Consider the following 22644-nt stretch of genomic DNA (forward strand, 5'->3'; position numbering starts at 1 on the left):
CTGCGAGTATTATAGAGTTTGCCGAGGGTTGCGATTCTGTTTCTACAAATGTTTGCGCTGTATCTTCTTTCCAGAAACTTCGTTCTGCTGGTACGCAGAACTGAAGGGATGTGTGTCTTTCGAATCCAATGTTAGAGTTTCGTTTTCATATAATGCGAAGAATAAACGTTCGGAACGGAAGCTTCCGCACAAAGAGCATAAGTTTAAATCAAAATATCGAATCCTAGATTTAATGGAAACTTTTGTTATACATTTGCGTCGTTCGATTGTTTCACTTTAACGCGACTATTCTTAACTTTGAGTGTTATAGACAGATCATCGATGCCATATAAATTTTTATTTCTTATTTTCATCGTTTAATTTCCTTCCGTTTTAATACCGTATAAAATGATTTCAATATGATTATAGTACGATAATAACGTGGTAACTGTTGCTTCATATTTTGATTACTTAATTCGATTTTAGTACATACTGATAAACTGGCGCATAATAAACTGAAAGCAATAACATTCTGTACGTATCAAAGCTATTCAAACAAGAAAAATTCATCCGTAAATAAAATCGTTTGCATAGAAATTGAGAGTTTAAATTAAAATCGATAGGGAAATCATTTTGGGGAACGTGGATGGATTTACAACACGAGTGAAACGATTCTGGCGTGCTATTTAATTAATTTATTTTATTACGAATTTATTATATCAGCGAAGTAGGAGATTTCGACAAGTATAATAATTTTGTTGTATTTGCGGTGGTTAGAATTTTTCAATCTCTGTCTTGAATAATAGTTTAATAATTTACCTACGCAAATCCAAAAATGCTTTAGAACGAAACTAGATTATAAATTTAATATAACGTAATTTGTTGATCTCTGGAGATTTGGTTTTTGAATAAAATTTATAATTGTTAAGAAAGCGTTGTTTTTTATTTCAACGTAAAGTTGAAACAGGTGTCCCTCAAATTTTCCTGTGGATTTCTCCTGGTAAATCTTTAGGTTTGTTTTTGAACATCTGTTGTCCAATTTTATCGATAACTCGAAAAATGTTGTGGATCGACTGCGGATTGTTTGTACCGATTTTACCTTCTACGAAGTTTCGTAAAAAAAATCGAAAGCCGTCAAATTATATACACGATCTTGCTGATCAAGAACGATATTGAAACTTTATCCAAATAAGGCCACTGATTTTCTTTTCTTCTCTGGAAATTATCCTGTTTCAAACATAATTCTAATATTTTACGTCAAAATGAATAAAGCGATAATTTTTGACAAATTATAAAGTTTCGTAAATTCTGAAAATGGGACAAGTATCTAAATACTGACGAAGGCAAAAATTAAAATTAACTGTTTCAAATATTACTCGATATAAATATATTGCGTTTTCTGCTGCATTATTTTCGTGTAAACTAGCGAAGAAAAGAAACAAAGGAAGAATCGTGGAATTTAGACAGCTGCACGATAAAATGAGAGGAGTGGGGCAAATATTTGAATGAGAAATAACGATTTCGACAGAAGCCTCGAAGTAAGGTGGCATCAAATAAATTTACGTCGCGCGGAAAACCAAGAACGACAAGAGCATATCAAATGCTCAAAGAGCGTGTCTTTGGGAAACCGAGCAAACTAGAATCGACCATAAGCGTTTGAAACGGCCGACATTCTTCTCCTTCTTCAACATCTTCGTGCTCCGTGTCGCAGAAAAAGTGACGCTTTTACGAGTGGCAAAGAAACACTTCAGCCTAGAAATACGTTCGTTTAGAATATGCAACAGGTACGTTTATCTCTATTCCGCAATTGTATATTTCTTCGTCAAATATTCTCGAAAGTAGAACTGTACACGATTAATGTAAATTTATATCTATCAGAGTAGTTAAAACTGAGATTTTGAAAAAAATACTTGCTTCGAGAGAAACAAAATTTGATCAATTACGAGAAATGTATAGTAATTATAATGGATGAATGTATCGGTCTTGAGTAATTTTTTTAGAGACTATAAATCATTCATTTTGATTTGATCGCTTTTGCGTTACATCAATGACCAATAAATTAGCAAATAAATCAAATTTTTATGTTTAATACAACCATGTCAAATGCCAGTTGAAATTTTAACGAATAACAATATTCTCATTAACTTTCAATGTTGCTATATGCATGAGTTTTTCTTTAGAACGTTTTACCTTACGATTTAAAATGATTTCGATTATGCTCTGTTTCGTTAGAATTTCGATTTCTGAAACCTATTTACAGCCGCTTCGATCTTTCCACCAATCGGCTTGACAATCTCGTCACTGTAGATTTTAATAATATTTTCACTAAGAATATCTATTAATTTTTAATTGTCGCCTTCATCAATATTCCTTTCGAGTTTGCGTCTTTTGCAAACAATAAAACTATCCTTTGTGCACCGCTGTCTTGAAATACAATCTCTTGTACAATTTTTTGCGTGTTTTATAAAATTTACTGTTATTATTTTCATCTCCTATAACAAAAAATTAATTTCCTTTGTGAAATGCTTGCGGTTTTCTGCTTCAGTAATTCTGTTACAGAATATTCAGAAGAAGCTCTGGCATCTATCTGATATTAAATCGAAAAGTTGCTTCAGAACTTGACTTCTACGAATATTGTTTCGTGAATATTTGATTAATATTAACTGCGCAATATGATCGTTTGTAAAAATATTACCTTTTATCATCGAATAAACGACCGAATTAATACAGGTAGTTGAATAATTTCTCTACGTGTCTTACGGTTTGGATCTACCCGCTCCAGAAACGTTCGTTCAAGGCATTGACTCCTCCTCCAAGAAAGAGAAGCAATTGGAAGCGCAAATTTACGAGGAAAATCTTAACGTATAAAATTTCTATTTCGCGATAAGAGGCAATCAAATTTTTCTAATATAACCGTTTAATGTTTTGCATTTGTCATCGTCCGTAATTATGGACTTAAGGATTCCAAATATTATAATTTAGTTTCTCCTTCTGCATAAAAGATCGCTCAAAACCATTCGATACTTCGTATTTTACGTCCGTCATTTTCTACGATCGTAACCTTCTTTTCTCGAATATCACTTGTTTAGACCGTCAATTCTCGTCCCACATATCGGAGGAAATGAATGGAAACAAGCATAGCTTCTATATATATTTAGATAATTCTGCAGTGAAAGCTACGTGTTAAAATTGTTCTTTTTCAAGATATTTTATAGAAAGCCTACAGTAAGCGAAGTTCTTAGTTTCGTGTAAGAAATATCTCCAGAAACTGTTGGATCTTATTTTAAGTTCGAAAGAAGGTATTGGAAATGTGTCGAGAAGGCAGCTTTTCGCGGAACAAATGTTGGGCAAAGTTCCAACATTTCTTTTTTCCAAAGGGGCCGTTTAAATCCCTTTGATATGTCTCAGTTCACCTATATTCGATATCAATTTATCTTCTGTCCTTTCAAAGAGTTCCTATCGTTAGGACGTGATATTTCTTGCAATCGTGTTAAAAGCTATTGGAAAATATCTGTTTCGCAGATTAATTCGCGATCGAAATTCACCTGATTTAAATATTAGATACCAACTATTGCAATTGTTTCTCTCTTCTCTATTTTTTTCTTTCCATAGGAAAGAATAACTTGCCTTGCTACGTTATTCGATACAAATCACTCGGGATTTAAATTCTTTGAACTGTAAAAGTATTGCTTAAGAATAATTCATTTTTCAATTGTAGAATCTATTGGAAGATTTGTATCGATGCAATTTACCGAAAGCCATCAAGAACTCCCATCGGCTAGCGTTTGTGCTTCGGTTTTAAAAATAAAGTCAATCAACTTTTTTTAATCTTTCATTGGAATTTATCTACGTCTATATAATTCCGACTCGCTGTCGCACGGTATCGTCAAAATCAGTTTCTTTTTAATTATAGAATTATTGAAAGTGCACGCAGACGCTGATTTATCATCGAAAGTGTACAATGTACATATTCCACGCCTGAAACTTATTCATGCGTTTCTTTACCAAATTTATTGCTTCGTGCTACGGGAACTTTCACTCGATATATTGAACACTTTTCTTCATTACCTTCCTTTGCTTTGATAATCTCGTCTGTATCCGGAATTTCATTATTTTTATTATACTCATTTTCTATTTGAAACGAAAAACGTCGAACAGGACATTAAATGTATATCAATTTATGGGAAATTTGAAGATACAAAAATGCATATGGTATTTAAAAATATATAAAATACTTAAAATTTCTTTTACAATATTCAATATATAAAACATTTCTCCATCTAAATCCAATTTTGCAAATTATATTTAGTGGAAGAATACGAATTTGCATAAATATCCGCTATAAATTATATATGTCGTCCTACGCTCTAACGCTTCAAATTCCTCGCAATTCAAACATTTCAAAGTGTACCGTACGCTTTACAATATTTAATACACAAGACATTTTTCTATTTAAATTCCGTTTTGTAAATTCTATTTACTATAAAAATATGAATTTCCATAAATATCTGCAGTTCAACTGTAACCTGCGTATATCTGGCCCTACGCTTTCCTTTCCAATGCTCCAAATTCCTCGCAATACAAATCTTTCAAAGTGTACGCTACCGTTTATAACACGTAACGTATGAAAGATTTTCCGAGCCAACTTCTATCTTGTAAATTGTATTTACAAAACTACAGACTTCCATAAAATATCCATCTAAGCATAATCCGTATATCTCGTTTTACGCTCTTCCGCTCCAAATCGCTCGCAATTCAAATTTTTCTCGTCCAACAGACTCCGTTTGGGAAGAGCTTTTCCTGCATTTTCCTTCCTCAGGCGGAAGCGATTGGAAACGCGGTACCAGAGGCGAACGTTTCGCGTGTCGGGCCGCATCATCGGGGCGATTCGTGGCGTGAATACGGGCGAGTGACTCGTTCTAATGACCTACTCCCACGTGGCTGAGGGTCCGTGGATCGCGGCGAGTAAAGTCGAGTTCAGTCGTTGCCTGACCGGGGTCTGGAGTCTGGGCCTTCTCCGTGGGCCTGATTCAACGACGGCAGATGCCAGAGCCGTGTATCGTCCCGACAGACAGAGCTGAGCCTTCGTTCCTTTCGCGCACACGGTACGTGTACAACCAGACTTTTGACCCTGAATACCGGTTCGGTGTCGAGTTCCGGTTACCATAGAACTGTGCTGGTTGAAACAGTCGAGTCGCAGGGTTTTATTGTGCAGGGAGAAAGGATTGCAAGAAACATAGTGCATGGGTAAAGTGGCTTTCGGAATGTAATAATAGTCTCGTATGTAGAACATATTGAGGATCGTTTAAGGAGTATGTTGATATAGGGTAATGTATTGGTTTAGGTAATAGAGTAATATAGCAGTGCAGTAATTAGCGGTAAAGTAATATTTGCGAAACGGTGTACGAGCAGAGTATTTTATTGGTGAAGTAGCCAACTATGTTAGTTAATTATTAACAAGGTAGAATATACGGATGGTAGGTATAGAGTAATGAAACAGGATAATATATAAAATGTTATTGAATGGTTGAATGTTAAAAAGTCGTGTACCGGTGTAGTGGCTTATTAGTAGTGCTTTAATAAACTAAACAGAATGGTGTATTAGTGCAGTAATTTAACGTTAACACAGTAACTTTCCATGCTATTACAGTGGACAATAGGGGAAGAGCAAAGGAGGGGAAATGCTTTGTAAAGTGGCGCATTAGCAAAATCTCTCTTAGAAATATGATAAGTCCTTTATATAAAAAGTAAATCTTAGAAGAGATAGAAACACATAATATTTGCCTATATAGCCATATAATAGTAGCTAGCAGGTTAATTTCTTTTTTTCGATATCTTCAAACATGAAAATATGGTCTTTCGACTCACTTTTATCTCTAATTTTTGTACGGTTGTTGACTTTAGATTATCATCGTAGAAGAGCAAACAGGGCGTGTGTCTTGTACGAATAAGGCGACAGGTTAGCACATAAAGTACAGAAAATATATAATATTTGCAAAATGTTATAACGTTATTCCACAGCAATATATCTCTCGCATGAGAATTATATCCGCACGAAATTTCCAAATTACATTAAATCGTAAATTCTAATAAATATCGTGTATTTTTGTCTTCGTTCTCGGAGTACAGTCGAGTAAAAAAAAAGAGAGAAACGATTTTAACTCTCGTTGTACCTCGTCGCTGACCTACATACCAGCTAACGTGATACTCGAAACTTACTATTAAACATTACGCATTGTTACCTGGTGCACTAGAATTGATTTACTGTATCGATCCACGTTCTCGAGACCATTCGACGTTTCTCTTCTACTTTCTTCTTTGTTCGCTAAATATCTCTTTTTCCATACAACCTCTGCTCGTGAGTTTCTTGGACCATTAATTAAAATAGGTAAAAGAGCAAACTTCCATCAGACGCCATCGACACTGGAGTCTTCGCCCAATAAATTTACCTTACCTTGCCATTTCTTTTTCCACCGTGTCTTCTAATTACCGGCAAACATTTCCCACGTATAACGTTCTTAAAACAGATTTCGCTTGGCTTGGCAAACGATATTCCGGATTTTTCTTTTTAATTAATTTCAACACAGAAAGCCGAATTTCTGGCACAGCTAGCGAGAACTCGAGCTGCTTTACATTATCGATCCTTATCCTCCGTCCCTCTCCACCTACGTCTGCACGGATGGAGACTTCAGTTTGCTTGTTTTCCCTTGAACCTAGTTTGCGCTACTAAATTTCCATTTTCCTCGCAGGCGGTGAATTTTCGCCTCGCGAACTACCGATTCGTACGCAGGTCGCGTTCGTTCATCCTGGCCTGTGACCACGATTTCGAATTTTCTCGCTTCGAGAAGAGATATCATATTGTGCGGTTCAGATCTTTCATTAAACTTAATGTATTCCGAATCTATGCTTCTCTGGGAGAGTCGGGTCGTCGCTACTTCTCCGTCTATCGGAAGCGTCTATCGCTTCAGACTTTAGATTACTATTTCGATCCGTGTTTCATAGATTGATCGTGTGTCTCTGTTTCTCGCTACCTACTTTTTAAATATTCCACATGTATTTAATTGGATCGTGTCATAGTATATTTATTATTATTAATTTAAGTGGAACTCTTATGAGAGAAATTTTTTGTTTCATCAATATATAGATTTCTAATAATACTTTTCTTTAGAAAACGAAACTTTTGGCTGTAAAAAGCTTCGTCGTAAACGCGTTTCAAAGTTGCTAATCGATCATGACATAAGAATTATCGAGATGCAGAGCGTTAAAGTATTTTAGTGATCGAGAGCATTTTTGTTTGACCAAGTATGATATTGTACCTTAAAATATCTAAATAATTATTATATTAGAACAGTAATTAATTACAGAAATGAGTATAATTTTATGTTCATTCTATTGCATACATATACAATTTGTATGATCTTTTTTTTTGTATTTTCTTTTTCTTTTTTTGAGTAAAGAACGCTTTATATATGAATACTTTACATGTGAATAGATGTTTGAATAACATTCTCTTAAAAGTACCGATTTTCTGAAATCTGCTTCATTAGATTTTTTATCCGCAACCATAGTTGTAATAAACATTTTTTATAGTTGAACGTAGAATAAATAACAATTCACAAGGGCAATCGAGAAGCCGTAACGTAACCCGTAAAGTTTCCATCTTAGAAACTTTATGCAGGAAGAAAATTAGATATTTAAAATTCACATCTGATAAATTATCAAAGTTCACTTCCACGTCGAAAGTTTTGCACTTTCAACTTGTCTGTCGACGTTCGCTTCATGTCGTATCGCACGATACGAGACATTATGTGCCGATAACTCAAGTAACGCGAACAAAGGATAAAACTTGCTATAAAATTAATATTTTCAATAACAAATTTGTAGCAAACCTAATTAGAGAAGCATTCAAAGATAACAATAAATCAAGGATTCGTTGGAACAGTGGTATGCACATGTATTTTCCAAATATGAAATTGAGAATAAAATAAAGAAACTAAACTAAGGATATATAATATCCTATATTAAATCATAAATCATATTCATTTACAGAATTTTATCATGAATTTTCAATCTTCCATAGCAAATAATATAATATGTCTTCTTAAACGTCGGATAATATAATATATTCACAATATATTACAATATCGATGATATAATAACGTATTAACACGTCTAGAAGCATGCAGAATTTTGATAGAAGTCCTTCTTTTCGAAAAGAAATATCAAAAGCAAAGGTTCTGCCACCTATAACGCTTATACAGCTATCAGCGCTTCAAAATATAAATAAAAATCGATTCGAACAATAATAGCTCCGTTCAATTCCGTTCGTAAACGCTACTTGAAGCTTAGTCTTTAACCAAGCAATCATCATTACAATTTACAACCGTTCTGTTTGTTTTTCACTCTCCACATAAATATTTGATCGTAACTTACTCTGCTTTTAATTCAATCGTATCTCAGGATATCGTTACAACCTCTGTCAATTAATTCCAAACAACTAATATTCGATAAAAATGTTATTAATCACCGATACAAATATCGATTAATATTTGTGTACAACGGCAAGAAGAAAAAGAAGACGCGTATTCGGCGGCTCTCGAGTTTCGTCGTCTCTAGGCTATCCACAAAGGTTTCGCGATATTAACTTTTGTCATGGTGATATCTTTACACACGACATCCACGTTGCTTCTGATAACGCGTTTACAGTACTTTACACCGATGGCGGGCGTTGCGGCAACCGGTTTGCCAGTTTCTCCTTTGTGACTGTGGCTCGGTGCCTTCCAGCTTACTCGATACATTCCAACGAAATGTAGTCGAGTTCAGCTTCAAAGCTTTGTTAAAATCTCGTTTTCCAGCAACTTTGTGTCCTTACATCTCGCGTCCCGTATTGTTGCGTGTTGTTTTAGGAATATTGTTCCCTCGTTATTCGCTGAAACGTATTTACGACGAAGGATATTATAGTCGTTGAACGTGAGGCAACTGTGCACGTAAAATTATCGCAACGTCACGCATCGTCGAAAGTGAAGCTGAACAGAGAAATTATGGTCGTAGAAACATTTGACGAGGATGAATTTAAATATCGTCTATTCTCAAATATTTGTTTTGCACGGATCATTCGTGAAATGAAATTTCATTTATTGCTCGTGTTTAAATATCCGTGTCAGGCAAAATGCTCGTCTCGGAGAAATTGTGTTTTTGTTTTCGTTAGAACGCGTTTGGATCGTCTAATGGACGAATGGTAGAGAAATAAAATAAACGGAATAAAGCAAATGTTGTTTCGTTCGAATTTCGAGAGGACAGAAACAGACATTTTCCAAAGCGTTTTAAAGAGAATTTAAAGAGGGTTCAAATGTTCGTTAACTTTTTTTATACATGTCACGTAATCGTAGATATCGAACATGAATTTTCTGAAGTACTAACATTGATCTTTGGAATTGTTATTCGAAATTTGAGTAATTTAGAAATTTAATTTGCATTAACTTTTTTAATGAAAATCGGAATCGGTGGAAAGTCTTTAAACATCGTCTTAAATACTCTTAAACTTTTCAGGCTATTCAAACGATATTACTTAAAGCTACTTATTTTATACACATAAATGGAAAATTACTTTTTACCGTAGCCACTTGTAGATGTTAATTACGAAGGTTCTAAAGTACGTACGCCAACTTTTCATTTCTTCTACTTCAAACTGAATGGTTAATTAACCTGAAAGAACGTGATTTTTTTTAAACATTACCAGAGATCTGCAATTTCATCTATTGTTTATTCAAAAAGGGCTTCTCACTAAAAGCGAATATTTATAAGATAGTTCAAAGTAAATGATGTCTTATATGATAACAAAGTTATTCGATCATTCGTACAGCGTGTGTTACGATTAATTCGAATAATCAAGTTTCCGCTGTATTTACGAAAATTTGTCAGATAATAACGCAACGAAATTTACGTGCGTGTATATTGAAAATTTCAGGGGCCAGATTTTGTCACTGCAACGATGCGTCTCCAGACTTTCAGTTTGCTAATTTTCGTGAGCGTGCTAGTCGTGCGGCAAGTTTCAGCCCATGGAAGACTGATAGAACCACCATCGAGAGCCTCGATGTGGAGGTATGGTTTCGATACCCCGCACGATTACAACGACCATGAATGCTATTGCGGAGGATTTACCAGACAGTGGCAACGAAATAAGGGAAAATGCGGAATATGCGGCGATGCTTGGGACGCGCCAACGGTAAGAGATGAATTTTTTACGGAACTGTCATAGCATGATAAGAATGCACGACAAAGTGTACACATAAGTGGAAGAAAAGGAAGGGTGTAGCAATAACATGTTGTCACAAAATTTCTTTCACGAATACCGAGACGCATCTACGTACACGTTTAGTTTTTCTTTAAAATTCATATAATATAGTTGCAAAAGATACAATGAATATTATCGCCAACAAATGTTCCTGAACGTGTGAAATTATGATAGTTGACGAATAATTAAGTTTGGTGCTCGATAGTTACGAGTGTGTAGATTAAATATAATTATTTTCTTCTGGCTTTAATTTCTCTTTAAAAAAAAAAAAAAAAAGGAAAATAATTTCGCATATAACAAATAAAATAAATTAAATATCTTTCTGTATTTATTACATATATATATATTATCACGTAATAGTAATTACCTAGCTTTCACAAATATTTCAAATCGTTTTATTCCCGGTGACATATAGTCTATTTGTCGTATTCGGAAATGAAACGTAGTTGGATACCACGCGTAACAATAACAGGGAAACGAACGATTCAAAGTGAACTTTCCGGATCGATGAAAAGGTTTGATTCTAATTTACAATTGACGATTCTAATACACATAATCCACGTTAATATGGTCGTGTATATAAAATTGTTACCTGACAAATTTAACAAGTGTACAAAATGCAACGAAGCTAAATAAATTTCGCGTAGTTATATTATATATATTTAGTTAATTATGATACATATGTAAATATATGTATGTATTACTATATAAATATATACTATGAACAAGATAGCGAAGGCCAATTACAAGACGATTCTCGGAAGATTCTCTCAACACACTTTGAACGACGATTGTCCTGTTATACTTCTGAGCTATTCATTTCGTAATTTCAGATCAGCGTCAATTTTCATACGTAGTTTTCAAGTTTCAAACGATAATCTATTTCCGTACAAAAATAAATTTGAATAATAATGTTAAAAATAAATTTCAATAAATCTTAAACATCCCGTCGGCATACCAAAAATGGCAAATTCCCCGTTCTCATTTTGTCCACACGATATCTCAGTTGTCGAATCGAAATTTACCCAACGGGACTTTTCCAAGAAGCCTCAACTCCTACGCGAACTGGAGCCTAACTGTATTAAATTTGAAGCACTTGAAATTCTTATAAGGAAGCGTAGCGCGGAATCGGCAGGCCAAATGACCCAAATAACGACACAGAGCATCAGGCGTGTAACGGCGTTGAAAACTGCTGGAAAAAATGCTCGCTCATAGGATCGAACAACTTTTATCGTTATTGCGCGCCATCGATCAATTTCACGCACTGTGCTCTCCATCTCTGCTTAAAATTTGTTTGGCACGTTAAATTGATTCGATGTAATAACATTAAGAGACGGAAGAGCAGAGAATTTATTAGAAAATTAATAATTTTACCTTTCCACTTAAAATTTAGTATTCTTCTCATATTGAAATTTTAATTCGATGTAATAACGACGTGGAAAATGAAATAACAGAGGATTTGTTAGAGAAGAAATTATTTCGTTTTCTCGCTTAAATTTTCGTCTTCCTATCGTCTTAAAACTTCAACCCAACTTTAAATTTGATTCTAGTTTTGATTACGATTTCCTTAATTTGCGATTTTCCTCTAAAATTCTGTTTCGCGAACAGATAATTATATTCAGGGTAAGCAAATTTATTCTATCCGAACGGTTAACGTTGTCTATTTTTTAGTCGAAAACCTGGTTTTAGTTTACCTAAACCTCGCGATGAAAAATTCCACTAAATATATACGAGCGTTAGTCACGTAACTGGGACAAGCTATGCCTCTATTTTGCTTGCAAACATAAAAAATAAGGGTGGCGGCGGAAAAAGTTGAATTGTTTAAAGGGCTTTCATCTCCTCGTGAATTCGCTTTTTCCCCGAGCGCAACCGCGCGCTATCAATTCATTACTATCCGACTTTATTAATCATCATATCTTTACACTCGTTATGCGTTGTATGCATTTGCAATAAGTTGGCTTAACAGTAATGTAATTACAGTCAAACATTTACTTATTATTAGATGAAAACGTTCAGCGTATCTTTTGCTCGACGTATCGCATACTCGACACGGAAACATTGAAAGGAAAAGTAAACCACTCTAACATCAAATAAGAAAATAGCATTAAATCGGAAAAATGGAAGAAAGATAGTTACTTACTGTTAAAATACGTAAACGTTGCCTGTATCTCTCGATTATCGTATTGTTCGCTTAACACAGAAAGATAAAAGAGAAAAGTGAACCATTGTAAGATTGAATAAAAAATAGCATTAAATCGTAAAAAAGAAGAAAGGCAGATGCATCGGACGAGACGATTCCATTGTGAGGTTTCGTGTAATTATCACCTGGCAACATTCTTGCGACATAGAATAAATTACTATTTGCGGTTTTCCGGTCTGTCGGGTGGACATACGCCCGCTGCAACAATACCACGAGTTTCAACACCAGCCCCGAAAATATATACCTTACAGAACTACAAGCTTACATTTTCTTGTTTAATTGTCAAATGCGAGAATAAAAGGGGAAAAAGTATTATTCGACGAGAATTGGAAGGAATAAAGTGCTATAGAATGTATACGTTTAATTATTTATTTAAATATCGGGATTATTTTAATTAAACGACACGACAAATACTTTGCTTTTGGTTATTTTTGATAATTTATATGCATGAATTGAACAAAAACGATTGTACTCGCATTCGAATTTTTTGCATTCAACGCGTGCAAACTGCTTTACTTCACATTCTGCGGTTTATTCGTTTAAACTTGGTTTATTTTGTTTTCTGCAATTTAAACAGTTTTTTTTTTAGTTAACTATACAGGAATTCCGTAGCTTGAACAAATCTGACGATGCAACGAATAAAATGTGAAAGTTAAACAAGAAACGATTTTCACCGAAGTTGAACGAATTCTAATTATAACGATGGAAATTAACTAAATCAAGTAGTTAAACGTAACAGTCACTTAATAGTTTTTTATAGACTTTTTATAGTTAATTACAACTGCAAATTTCTATATTTTCGATAAATGAATAAAATAAATTATAATACTTTAAACTTACAAAATAAAAGGGAGTTCAACATGAATTTAAGAAATTATATAATACGGTAAAAGCGTTTGCAAACGATAGTATTATTGTCAATATAATAGTATAATACCGCTTTAGATGTTTCAAAGATGTTCATTCGAATCTCCTATGAATTCAACATTGACTAAAAGATATTGCTTCGACTGTTGTAATCGATTATATCAACATACTTAAATCTCGTAGAAACCTTTTACGACTTACTCTTCCCCAACTTTACATCTCGTTAACTGGATAACAGAACGTAATTATTAGGAATTTTACGATCGTATTTTCGTAACTACTTCCACCAAACTGTGATGTATCTGATAACTTTCTAGATGTAGGCTTCGTAACGTGTTACGTGCATCATTCATTTTTCACGTATAATATAAAGTTTCTTCCAGGAGATTTATAATCTTCAGTGTGAAGTTCAAACTTATATCAAGATCCAAAAGTAACTCGGGCAACTATAATCCTACATTTTTCAAAAGTAGTAAGTTTTCTTTAAGGATCAAGTGTCTACGTACATGTACATGCTCTGCTTACATTAAACATGATTATAACATTTGATATAATTATTTAATGTTATAATTATATAAATATATAAATATAATATTATATGATAAATACAAATTAAATATTATAATTATACTACGATTATTATGTCAATATTAAACATTAAACATTATATAAATTGATAATCGACGATTAATTACAACCAAAGGTAATCAAAATTCCTTTGTACACGTAGAGCGCCTATCTTCTCTAACAAAGACCAAAGCAATTCGCAACGAATCATTAGGTTTCACAGAGAACTGTCTGGAAGTTGTCCTGAAAAAGAAAAGAAAACTGTTTCGTTACAGCCTCGTCTGCACGAGACCGGTGGCAAATTCGGGAACGGAGTGATAGTAAGGAAATATCGAACAGGTTCGGTGATACCGGTTCGCGTGGAACTTACGGCCAATCATCACGGTTACTTCGAGTTTCGCACGTGCTCGATGACCTACAAGGGCAAGGAAGTTGATCAGGAATGTCTGGACCAACACCTGCTACGCTCGAAGAACGAATCGATCAGATATTATCCCGGGCCTGGAAACAAAATTTTCGAGGCTTTCTACAAACTACCAGACGACCTAACTTGCGCCCAATGCGTCTTTCAATGGAGATACGTGGCTGGAAATAATTGGGGCGACTGTGGAAACGGAACAGGTATTGTACGACGTTTTCAGCGTTTTACTCGTCGACAATATTGTATTCACGATGCTTCTCGCGCACTCGAAATTCGAATGCGAGCAGATAGCTGTCGCGCTATCTTTGAATAACCGTACTTGGGCACCAGTTTTTCACTGCAACGAATCTCTGTTCCACGTAATTCCGGGACGAACATTAACCCGCGTTTTGTTCCAGCCACCGGGCAGGATGCATATTCGAGAGACGCCGTTTGCGACAAAAGCTTCGACCTCACGTAGGTATCGAAGAGATCGTTGTTGAAGCGGTGCATAGAGATTGGATTTTAGGGTTATTGAGAAAAGTTTGTTGAATGAAGCGTCTGTTCGAAGGGGCGAAAACGATTAAATCGTTAATTATACGAAGAATAAAGTAGGATAAATTGAATTACTTTTTCGTGTTTTAAAGAAATCAAATAGAAATGCTAAGGCTATATATATATAGGGCGTAATTTAATAGAACAAATTTGCACGTAAAATTAATCGATATTTTTTAGCCATCAATAAATAGTGCGAGGGAAAATTTCTAAAATATTTTCTTTTTCTAGAAAATGTAAAAGGTTGGAGTTATTTTAAATGGAATTATACATGCTTTAATTGATAAATAAGTCATATCAAGCTATTTATGTGAGAATTCATTAGTTTAGGAAATATTTTAATGTGAATATTGATTGTTACTAGTCGTACTACCAAATTGCTAATACTAATAAATACTCTTATTTGTTATCGGAATGATAATTCGCATTTAAAGAACTTTAATGGATTTTGAAAAATCTATTATTGATATGAAAAGATATATATTTTGTAAGTTAACATTTTTGAGGATTTATATAAATGAGAAATTTTGTATTTCTTTTCAAGAATAACTACCAGTAATTTCTTAGTTCGTATTGAAGCTAAATATTTTGTCAAGTTAATTCTTATTACACAAGTAAATAATATTAGTATTCTATCCAAGTACCGATGGAAAGTTTCAACTATTAATAGATACGTGTACGTATTAAATTACTAAATATTACATAATATTCACATTAAATGGTTGCTACAGAACAATTAATATTCTCGATGAAGTTCATCTTTAAGCAACCACTTTATTATCTTCAAATCTCATATACAAACATTATTTCAACTTTATTTCTAATATTAATAAATATATATAATATTATACTTTAATATATTAATAACGTATTTAGGTTTCCTAAATACGTTAGTTTACATCCACAATAATTACGATGTAATTGAACAATTTTACTTTCAACATTATTTGCGGTTAAATCTCAATGTATCGAAAACAGATCAGAAAAATCAAATAAACCTTGAAACCCTATACAATATACCATTATACATCGTGAATTACAAGGATAAGATTTGCAAAATAATTTTGGTACGGAATAAATATATAAAAATGACAAATACACGAATTATAAAGGGGAAGTTGCACGTAATTCCATTAAAAAATACATAAAATATTAAACTATGAAAATATACTAACACTACGTCCGCACAGGAGCCGTGGGTTGTGGTCCTCAAGAGGAATTTCGTGCTTGTGCTGATATTAGCATCGGAGATGACGTGGAGCCTCTCTCACCTCGACCACCAGCAGAACCACCGACGAAATCGATCCCAGAAGAAAAATCGCCAACAGACACAACATTGGTGCCAGAACCAAGTGGGCCATATTGGTTATTCAGTATCATTATCGCTGGTACGTGCCTGCTGGTTGTGCTGGCGGCTATGGCATTGCTTTACTCGTATTATTATCACTCTGGCCGAGCCAAAAAGTGGCTTATGACGAGGCGGTTGCTGACACCTGAAAGTCCACCTGTCGCTCCACCGAGGCATAAAAAACACAACACGTTCAATGCACCATTGCAGTTGTAGAAGAATATTTATATTTCAATGTAGGGTGACCAAAAAATAATTTTGTATACGTTGTCTTTTGAAAACATTTTACAATGTCTTTTAATATAATTTTATACGGTATATATATATACAAGATACACAAAAGAAGAATTCTTGTTTAATATTGAGAAAAATGGTCACCCTGATTTATTGTTACTTGCGATATAACTTTCCTTCTTATTCGATTTTTCACTTGTAATAATTCGGACGATTTTTCTGTCGTACGTATCTGTACGGTAAATGTATATTTGACACTGTGATGTATGCATGATGAGGAAGTTCTCGTTTGCGTTTAGAGTAATACGCGCTCACTTGCACACGCATTTTCATTCTGTATATATAAACTTTCTTACATTAAACATATTTATTTTCTAAGAATTTGTGGTCCTTAGTCTTCCTTTCATTTACATCTTCTTTTTCAAAATAATGTCTTAAATAATACATTAAAGAAAGAACAATTCACAAGGGATTATTTTCCACTAGATCATAGTTTAAATAATGTGTAATTTTAATACTCTTGTGATGTATATACATTCTTTAAAGCATAGAGAGTTCTTGAAACAGACAAGGATTGAGGAAATGAGTGACGTTGTAGTAAATTATTTTTTATTCAATAACATATTTCTAAAATCTTGATTGCTCATTTTTGGGACGACACCATTTCCAGTTGCAATTGCACTGCCGTTAGTAGCAGCAGTTTTTACAGTACGAGGTACCATAGATAATAATGTTTTGGGCGTACCAAATGTAGTTCTGCTTACTGTAGTACCACCTAGAGACTTAATGGGATTCTTTTTGCGTTCAGGCGGTTGGCTTATGGCTACACTAATTATTTTGTCACCGATCTTCATTCCATCAATGGCCAGAAGTGCCTTCCCAGCACTGTTTTCGTCCACAAATTCAACGTAAGCCAGTCCTTTAGAATGGCCATTACGGTAAGTGACTATACGGACTTCCTTCAATGACCCGTGAACCTTGAAAATTTCTTCAAGATCTTCTTTTGTCGTTGATACCGGAAGTCCTAATCATATTATAAAAATAAATATAAAAATTTTATAAAATTACAATTTTATACATTAATTTAAACCCTCAGTTGATATCGTGATATATTGATAACTGCTATTATAAGTTCAATTAAGACCGGTTATTTTGTAGGGGGAGTGAATAGCATTTCTAACATAATTGTTATGATCAATCATGTGGGATACATGAGATATATAGCGAATTTTTTACAAAAATTTCATTATTACGTAATTACGAAAAGAACGATAAAATAAGATAAAAAGTAAAGGATATGTTTTCTTAATTACATTATTACATTGTTACTAAATAATGTGGTGTACATGACTGAAAATAATATTTAAAAAGAAATACAAACAAGTATAAACTAAAATTTTGTTAATAAATCTGATCACTTTGGTATTGATGGAATATTATCTTTTTTGGAATACTAGCATATAGTACGATAACTTTTATAGACTTTCGATGCAAGTGAAACAATAAATCGGTCGCAACGAATGTTGTTTACAGATCGTTTTTTTGCATTTCATGCAACATGTAGAATATTTTCTGTCAAGCTTGCTTGGACATTCTTTGCAGCGTCGCCTTTTCGCTGGGTGAACCTCCTCATGTATTGGATCATCTGTAATTTTTAGTAATTCTCTAATTTTTTGAGGAATCTCTCATGGTATTAAAATACTATAATGTTACTTTATTTGATCCTTGACTAGCTTAAAAATTTTGTTTCTTGTATAAATTGTCTTCTTCTCATATTCAAATTTGTATCAGCATAATAATATAATGTGATTACAGCGATATGAAAGATATAAAAAAATTGCAAATGAATATCGTTTAATTCTACGATTGCACGAATACATAGTATATTTTTTATTGCATTTTATTTTATTGCAATTTTTATAAGCAACTGATTTTTGCTTCATAAGATTGTGGATGAAAAAACGAAACTAAGAAAATTATTTTCTTATTTCTTCTGATAAAGTAAACCTAATCCAAACTGTTCTAGATTTTCAATCTTGCCAGTATATAGAAAGAGTTGATGAAATATGTTCCAGAATCTCATAAGCGTAAAATTTTTTAGTCTGTATCGCTGAATGAAATCCAATCATCATTTTATCTACAGTTGTACATACAATTGTATAATAAAGGAGAATAGTCCTTCTTACAATTTTATATGAATATTACAGTTTCTCTGTGTATATCTCATAATGATGTGAAAGATATAATTAGGTTTTTAATTCAGCAGCTTCCTTTACTGCAAGCTTTCCTTCAATATGTATCTTCAGTTTAGATTCTAGAACTTATAGGAGAACTTATGGGAGACATCTTAGTATGCCATTTTAGGTTACAATCATAAAAATATCTTTTATCTTCTTCCTCAATAGGGATTTCTTCATTATCAGCTTCAATTTCTGTTTTAGTATCATGATCGGGATGTTCTCTTTTTACTTGAATATTATCGAAAGTCTCATCACTTTTATTCAGTCAATATCTCAGCGTTACTTATATTTAATAAATTGTTTTCGATCTTCACGAATCTCGTAGATGTTAAATTTTTAGACATTTTAAACATTATTTATTCTTCAACAAATAACACAATTGTTATGTTGAATCCAAATGTGATTAAAACAGTTAACAACTAGGATTCAAAACATGACTAATATCTCAACACAAGTATAAAAACGTTTACTACATCCATACAATTTTTAAAAAGTCGAGCTAATAACTAGCAATCAAGAAATAAATGATTGAGATAGTTATAGTTCGTCTATATTCCAAGAATATCAACTGAGGGTTAGATATTACCTACCTTTAACGAAAAGCTTATTTTTTTCTAAAGAACAACTATATTTAAAAACAGATTCTCGTGTTGTTTTGTTTGGGTCACATCTTGAAACAAACATTGGCCGTCCTCTTATAGGAACTCTATCTAACTCCAAAGCTTTATCAACTGCTTCCTATAAAAGTAATATTCTTAATTAAACATTCTGTGTATATACTTATGTAATTTTATTATTAACAAAAAATATAATTTGCACCTTGGAATTGAGTTGCACATAGCAATATCCTTTACTACGTCCATTATAGCTTCTGATCATCTTAAGCATCGTAATCGGTCCAGCCGGTTTTAAAGCATTTCTGACTTCTTCTTCACTCGCACTATAATCTAAATTACTTATGAAAACTGAGATTTTATCGTCCACTTCATGTGCGTAATCTATTTCCATTTGTTCACTTTCTGGTGCTTTAAAACCAGGTGGTGGAGGAATGTTTGGTTCCTTCAGTAGTTTCTTCATTGGTTTCGTTTTGGTTACTTCAGCAATTTCTTTTTCTTCAATATCAACGTCGTCTTTCTTTTCGAAATTCAGATGGCTTTCTTTTATTTTCGGATTTAACTGTGTTTCAACTTTCATAATTTTTATCGGATAACCTCCTAAATTCTTCCATTTACCAGTATCTTTTTGTTTTCTTTTATACGCTTTTTTGTTTTGTGATGGTGATAATTCAAGATTAGAAATTTGCTGTGTTTTCTGTCTTTCTTCAGCAACTTTATCTAATTTTTCTTTTGTTCGTATTTCACATAGTTCCATTTGTTCTAGTGTTCCTTCGTCTCGTTCAAAATCTATCCAAGAATTCGCTATACTTTCTGGCCAATCTTTTACCAACGATAAGGCTTTTTGAAATAATTTTCTTAAATGTTTTGTATCTCCGTAACATCTACATAAAAAAAAATTTATTATCAAATCCAAGGTAGAATGTAACATATCATACTGTTAGACTCATTAAAAATAAGTACAAAAAATTACCTTTCTAATGAAATATACTCTAACCAGTAAGATGCTGTTGTGGAATGTCCTTGTGATAAAATGTCAGCCCATAATGACCTAGCCTTTTCCATGTTATTAGCATGTATGGCTTCAGTTCTTGCCCAATATTGTAATATAGTACAATTGGGATCTCCATCTAAACCAAATGATTTAGCTAAATGTTCACAAGCTCTATTGAAAGTATTACGTAATATTTCTAACTGCTTTTTTTCATCAGAAGAGCATCGATCAAGTCTTCGCCGCAAATATTCCAAATATGTCATCCACAAATTTCGATACTCTTCTGCAGTAGAAAATCCAGTCGTTAAAGCATTTTCTAATAATGTTTGAACTTCTAATACTGATTTGTCCCATTTTTCATATGATTTTATCCATTTCTGCCATATCTTTGCACACCATGGAATGTTTCTTGTAGCTCTTTGGTACACTTGATCCAAGACAGATTCAATTTTGATATTTTCTTCTAGATACTTGAGATAATCAAGCCAAATTGACATTTCTAAACTAAGATCAGTAATTGCTCTTTCATACAAAACAGTTATTCGTCCAGGATCTCCATTTTGTTGCTCATATGACAAATACATTTTATACGAATCTAGAAGTTCTTCTTCAGTTTGGGCGGAAACAATTCTCTCCTCATATGGTAAACGCAGATTAAGCTTTGATAGCGCTCTTTCATATCCTCCACTAACAATCTTATCATCAATAACAGCTTCTGCACCATCTCCATAGCGCCATGCTTCATATTCTTCATACGTTTTTTCCATATCTAAAAGAGGACAAGCTAATTGTCTTTTGAATAGGTTACCAATACGTTCCAATTGTTCTTTTCTTTCGGTTTGATTTGAAGGATCAATCTAAATATTTAAAACGTAAGTATAAAACATGTCCGAAAAGAATTTTAAGAATTTTTTTTATTATTCTATACTTACCAATGCATATAACACAGCTTCAAACTCACGAAATGCTTCCCATATTATTGCACCTTTAATAGTATGTAGCCCAACATCTGTTAATGCTCGTTCAAATAACTGCCGAACATTCTTTGCTGCATCTTTTTCAGTACCCATATTACCAATACTAAATTGCAAATATTCTAACCATACCTCCACACCTATATTAAACAATTTAATGTATAACATACTTTAATGTACAATCAATTTGTAAAATATACGTAATAAATTTATTACATTGAAAGCAAAACTTACAGAGATAATCTTTGACTGCTCTTTCACATAGTTTGACTACTTCAGCTTTTTGCTCTGGTATGGTAGCTAATTTAATTTCGTCGCGCATCCAAGACAGCCAGAGCTCAGAACTCAATGGATATTTGGTGCTCATATTTTTTCTAGCAGCACGTAATCGTTCTAATTCGCCCATTTTTTGCAATTTGTTGATAAGGGCTACATGACTCGTGTAATCATACGGATTCTGAGCGAGAGAAGTTTCCAAAGCTTTAACCTCTGCTTCGTCGGCATCCTCTTCATCGTCCTCTTCAGACTCCTGATCATCATCAACCTCATTGTCCATGTCTTCTTCGGGTTCATCTTTAATCTCTATTGATTCGTTCTTTTTGTTGTCCACTGATTCCTCAGGTGAATTCTTATCATTATTTTCTTCGTTCCCTATATCCATCTCCTCCATTTTAATTCACAATAAATTTTGTGGAGAATTGTAAATTTTTACTTTGTATCAACAAAAATACGTGGTAGAAAAAACCGAAAACGAATAATGCTCACTGCACGTCAACAGCTTGTACACGTTGATAGAAGGTTATATTTTGATGTTTTTATGCGAATCTTTATGTCTGATAGATGTCTTCACTGCGCATGTGCGTTAAGAACGGTACTCGATTCGAATTTAAAGTCCATTAAACTATAACATATTACAAAATAAAGGATTACATGATAAAAATCGAATATTTCATTAACTAAATTTTCTAAAGGAAATTACTATGCCATTAGCAAATCTATATATTAAAAATATTTCAAATTGGTATCATAAAAAATGACTAAATTATTATAGGAAAACTAATTTTCTTGTATAATATTTTTATATGTATTATATTATATTATATTATATTATTAAGTAAGTATCAATGATGAATTTACATGAAACATTTTTAATTTTTCAACTTACCATTATTTTCTAATTCAGCTATATAACCGTTTATGACCTATCAGTTGTAAGCAACTCGTCTATATATAGAAATCCAAACACAAAGTGACATTGAAGCATCGGAATATCACGTCACCTCTCCTATTTTGGTTAACAGAGATCTGTTTGTAAAAATCGATTGATAATTAATTAAAAACTACGCATTGATAATGAATAATAAAACGCGAATATTTA

General features: G+C 33.2%; 2 protein-coding genes and 1 long non-coding RNA gene across 3 annotated transcripts in view; 1 reads left to right on the plus strand and 2 right to left on the minus strand.

Moving 5' to 3' along the window:
* The window catches only part of LOC122568309, a 33442-nt gene extending 16399 nt beyond the window's left edge, over positions 1-17043 (plus strand). The window contains exons 5-7 of the mRNA XM_043727921.1: positions 9947-10204; positions 14183-14528; positions 16053-17043. Of these exons, the coding sequence (XP_043583856.1) occupies positions 9947-10204; positions 14183-14528; positions 16053-16426 (978 nt within the window). The 3' untranslated portion in view covers positions 16427-17043. The remainder of the gene's footprint in view (positions 1-9946; positions 10205-14182; positions 14529-16052) is intronic.
* On the minus strand, positions 13793-16195 carry LOC122568314. The gene is made up of 3 exons (XR_006317043.1): positions 16038-16195; positions 14278-14408; positions 13793-14150 (listed from the first exon to the last, which is right to left on the minus strand). It is a non-coding gene; the product is annotated as an uncharacterized LOC122568314 (long non-coding RNA).
* LOC122568305 (squamous cell carcinoma antigen recognized by T-cells 3-like) lies at positions 17037-22566 on the minus strand. Its single transcript, XM_043727910.1, has 7 exons — positions 22432-22566; positions 21501-22167; positions 21225-21406; positions 20272-21149; positions 19504-20182; positions 19275-19422; positions 17037-17468 (listed from the first exon to the last, which is right to left on the minus strand). Exons 2-7 carry the CDS (start codon positions 21934-21936, stop codon positions 17047-17049), a joined length of 2745 nt encoding a protein of 914 aa, XP_043583845.1. The 5' UTR covers positions 21937-22167; positions 22432-22566; the 3' UTR covers positions 17037-17046.
* Between the last annotated feature and the right edge of the window lie 78 nt (positions 22567-22644).

The sequence above is a fragment of the Bombus pyrosoma genome, linkage group LG6 (genome assembly GCF_014825855.1).
Source record: "Bombus pyrosoma isolate SC7728 linkage group LG6, ASM1482585v1, whole genome shotgun sequence".
NCBI classification, from domain to species: domain Eukaryota; kingdom Metazoa; phylum Arthropoda; class Insecta; order Hymenoptera; family Apidae; genus Bombus; species Bombus pyrosoma.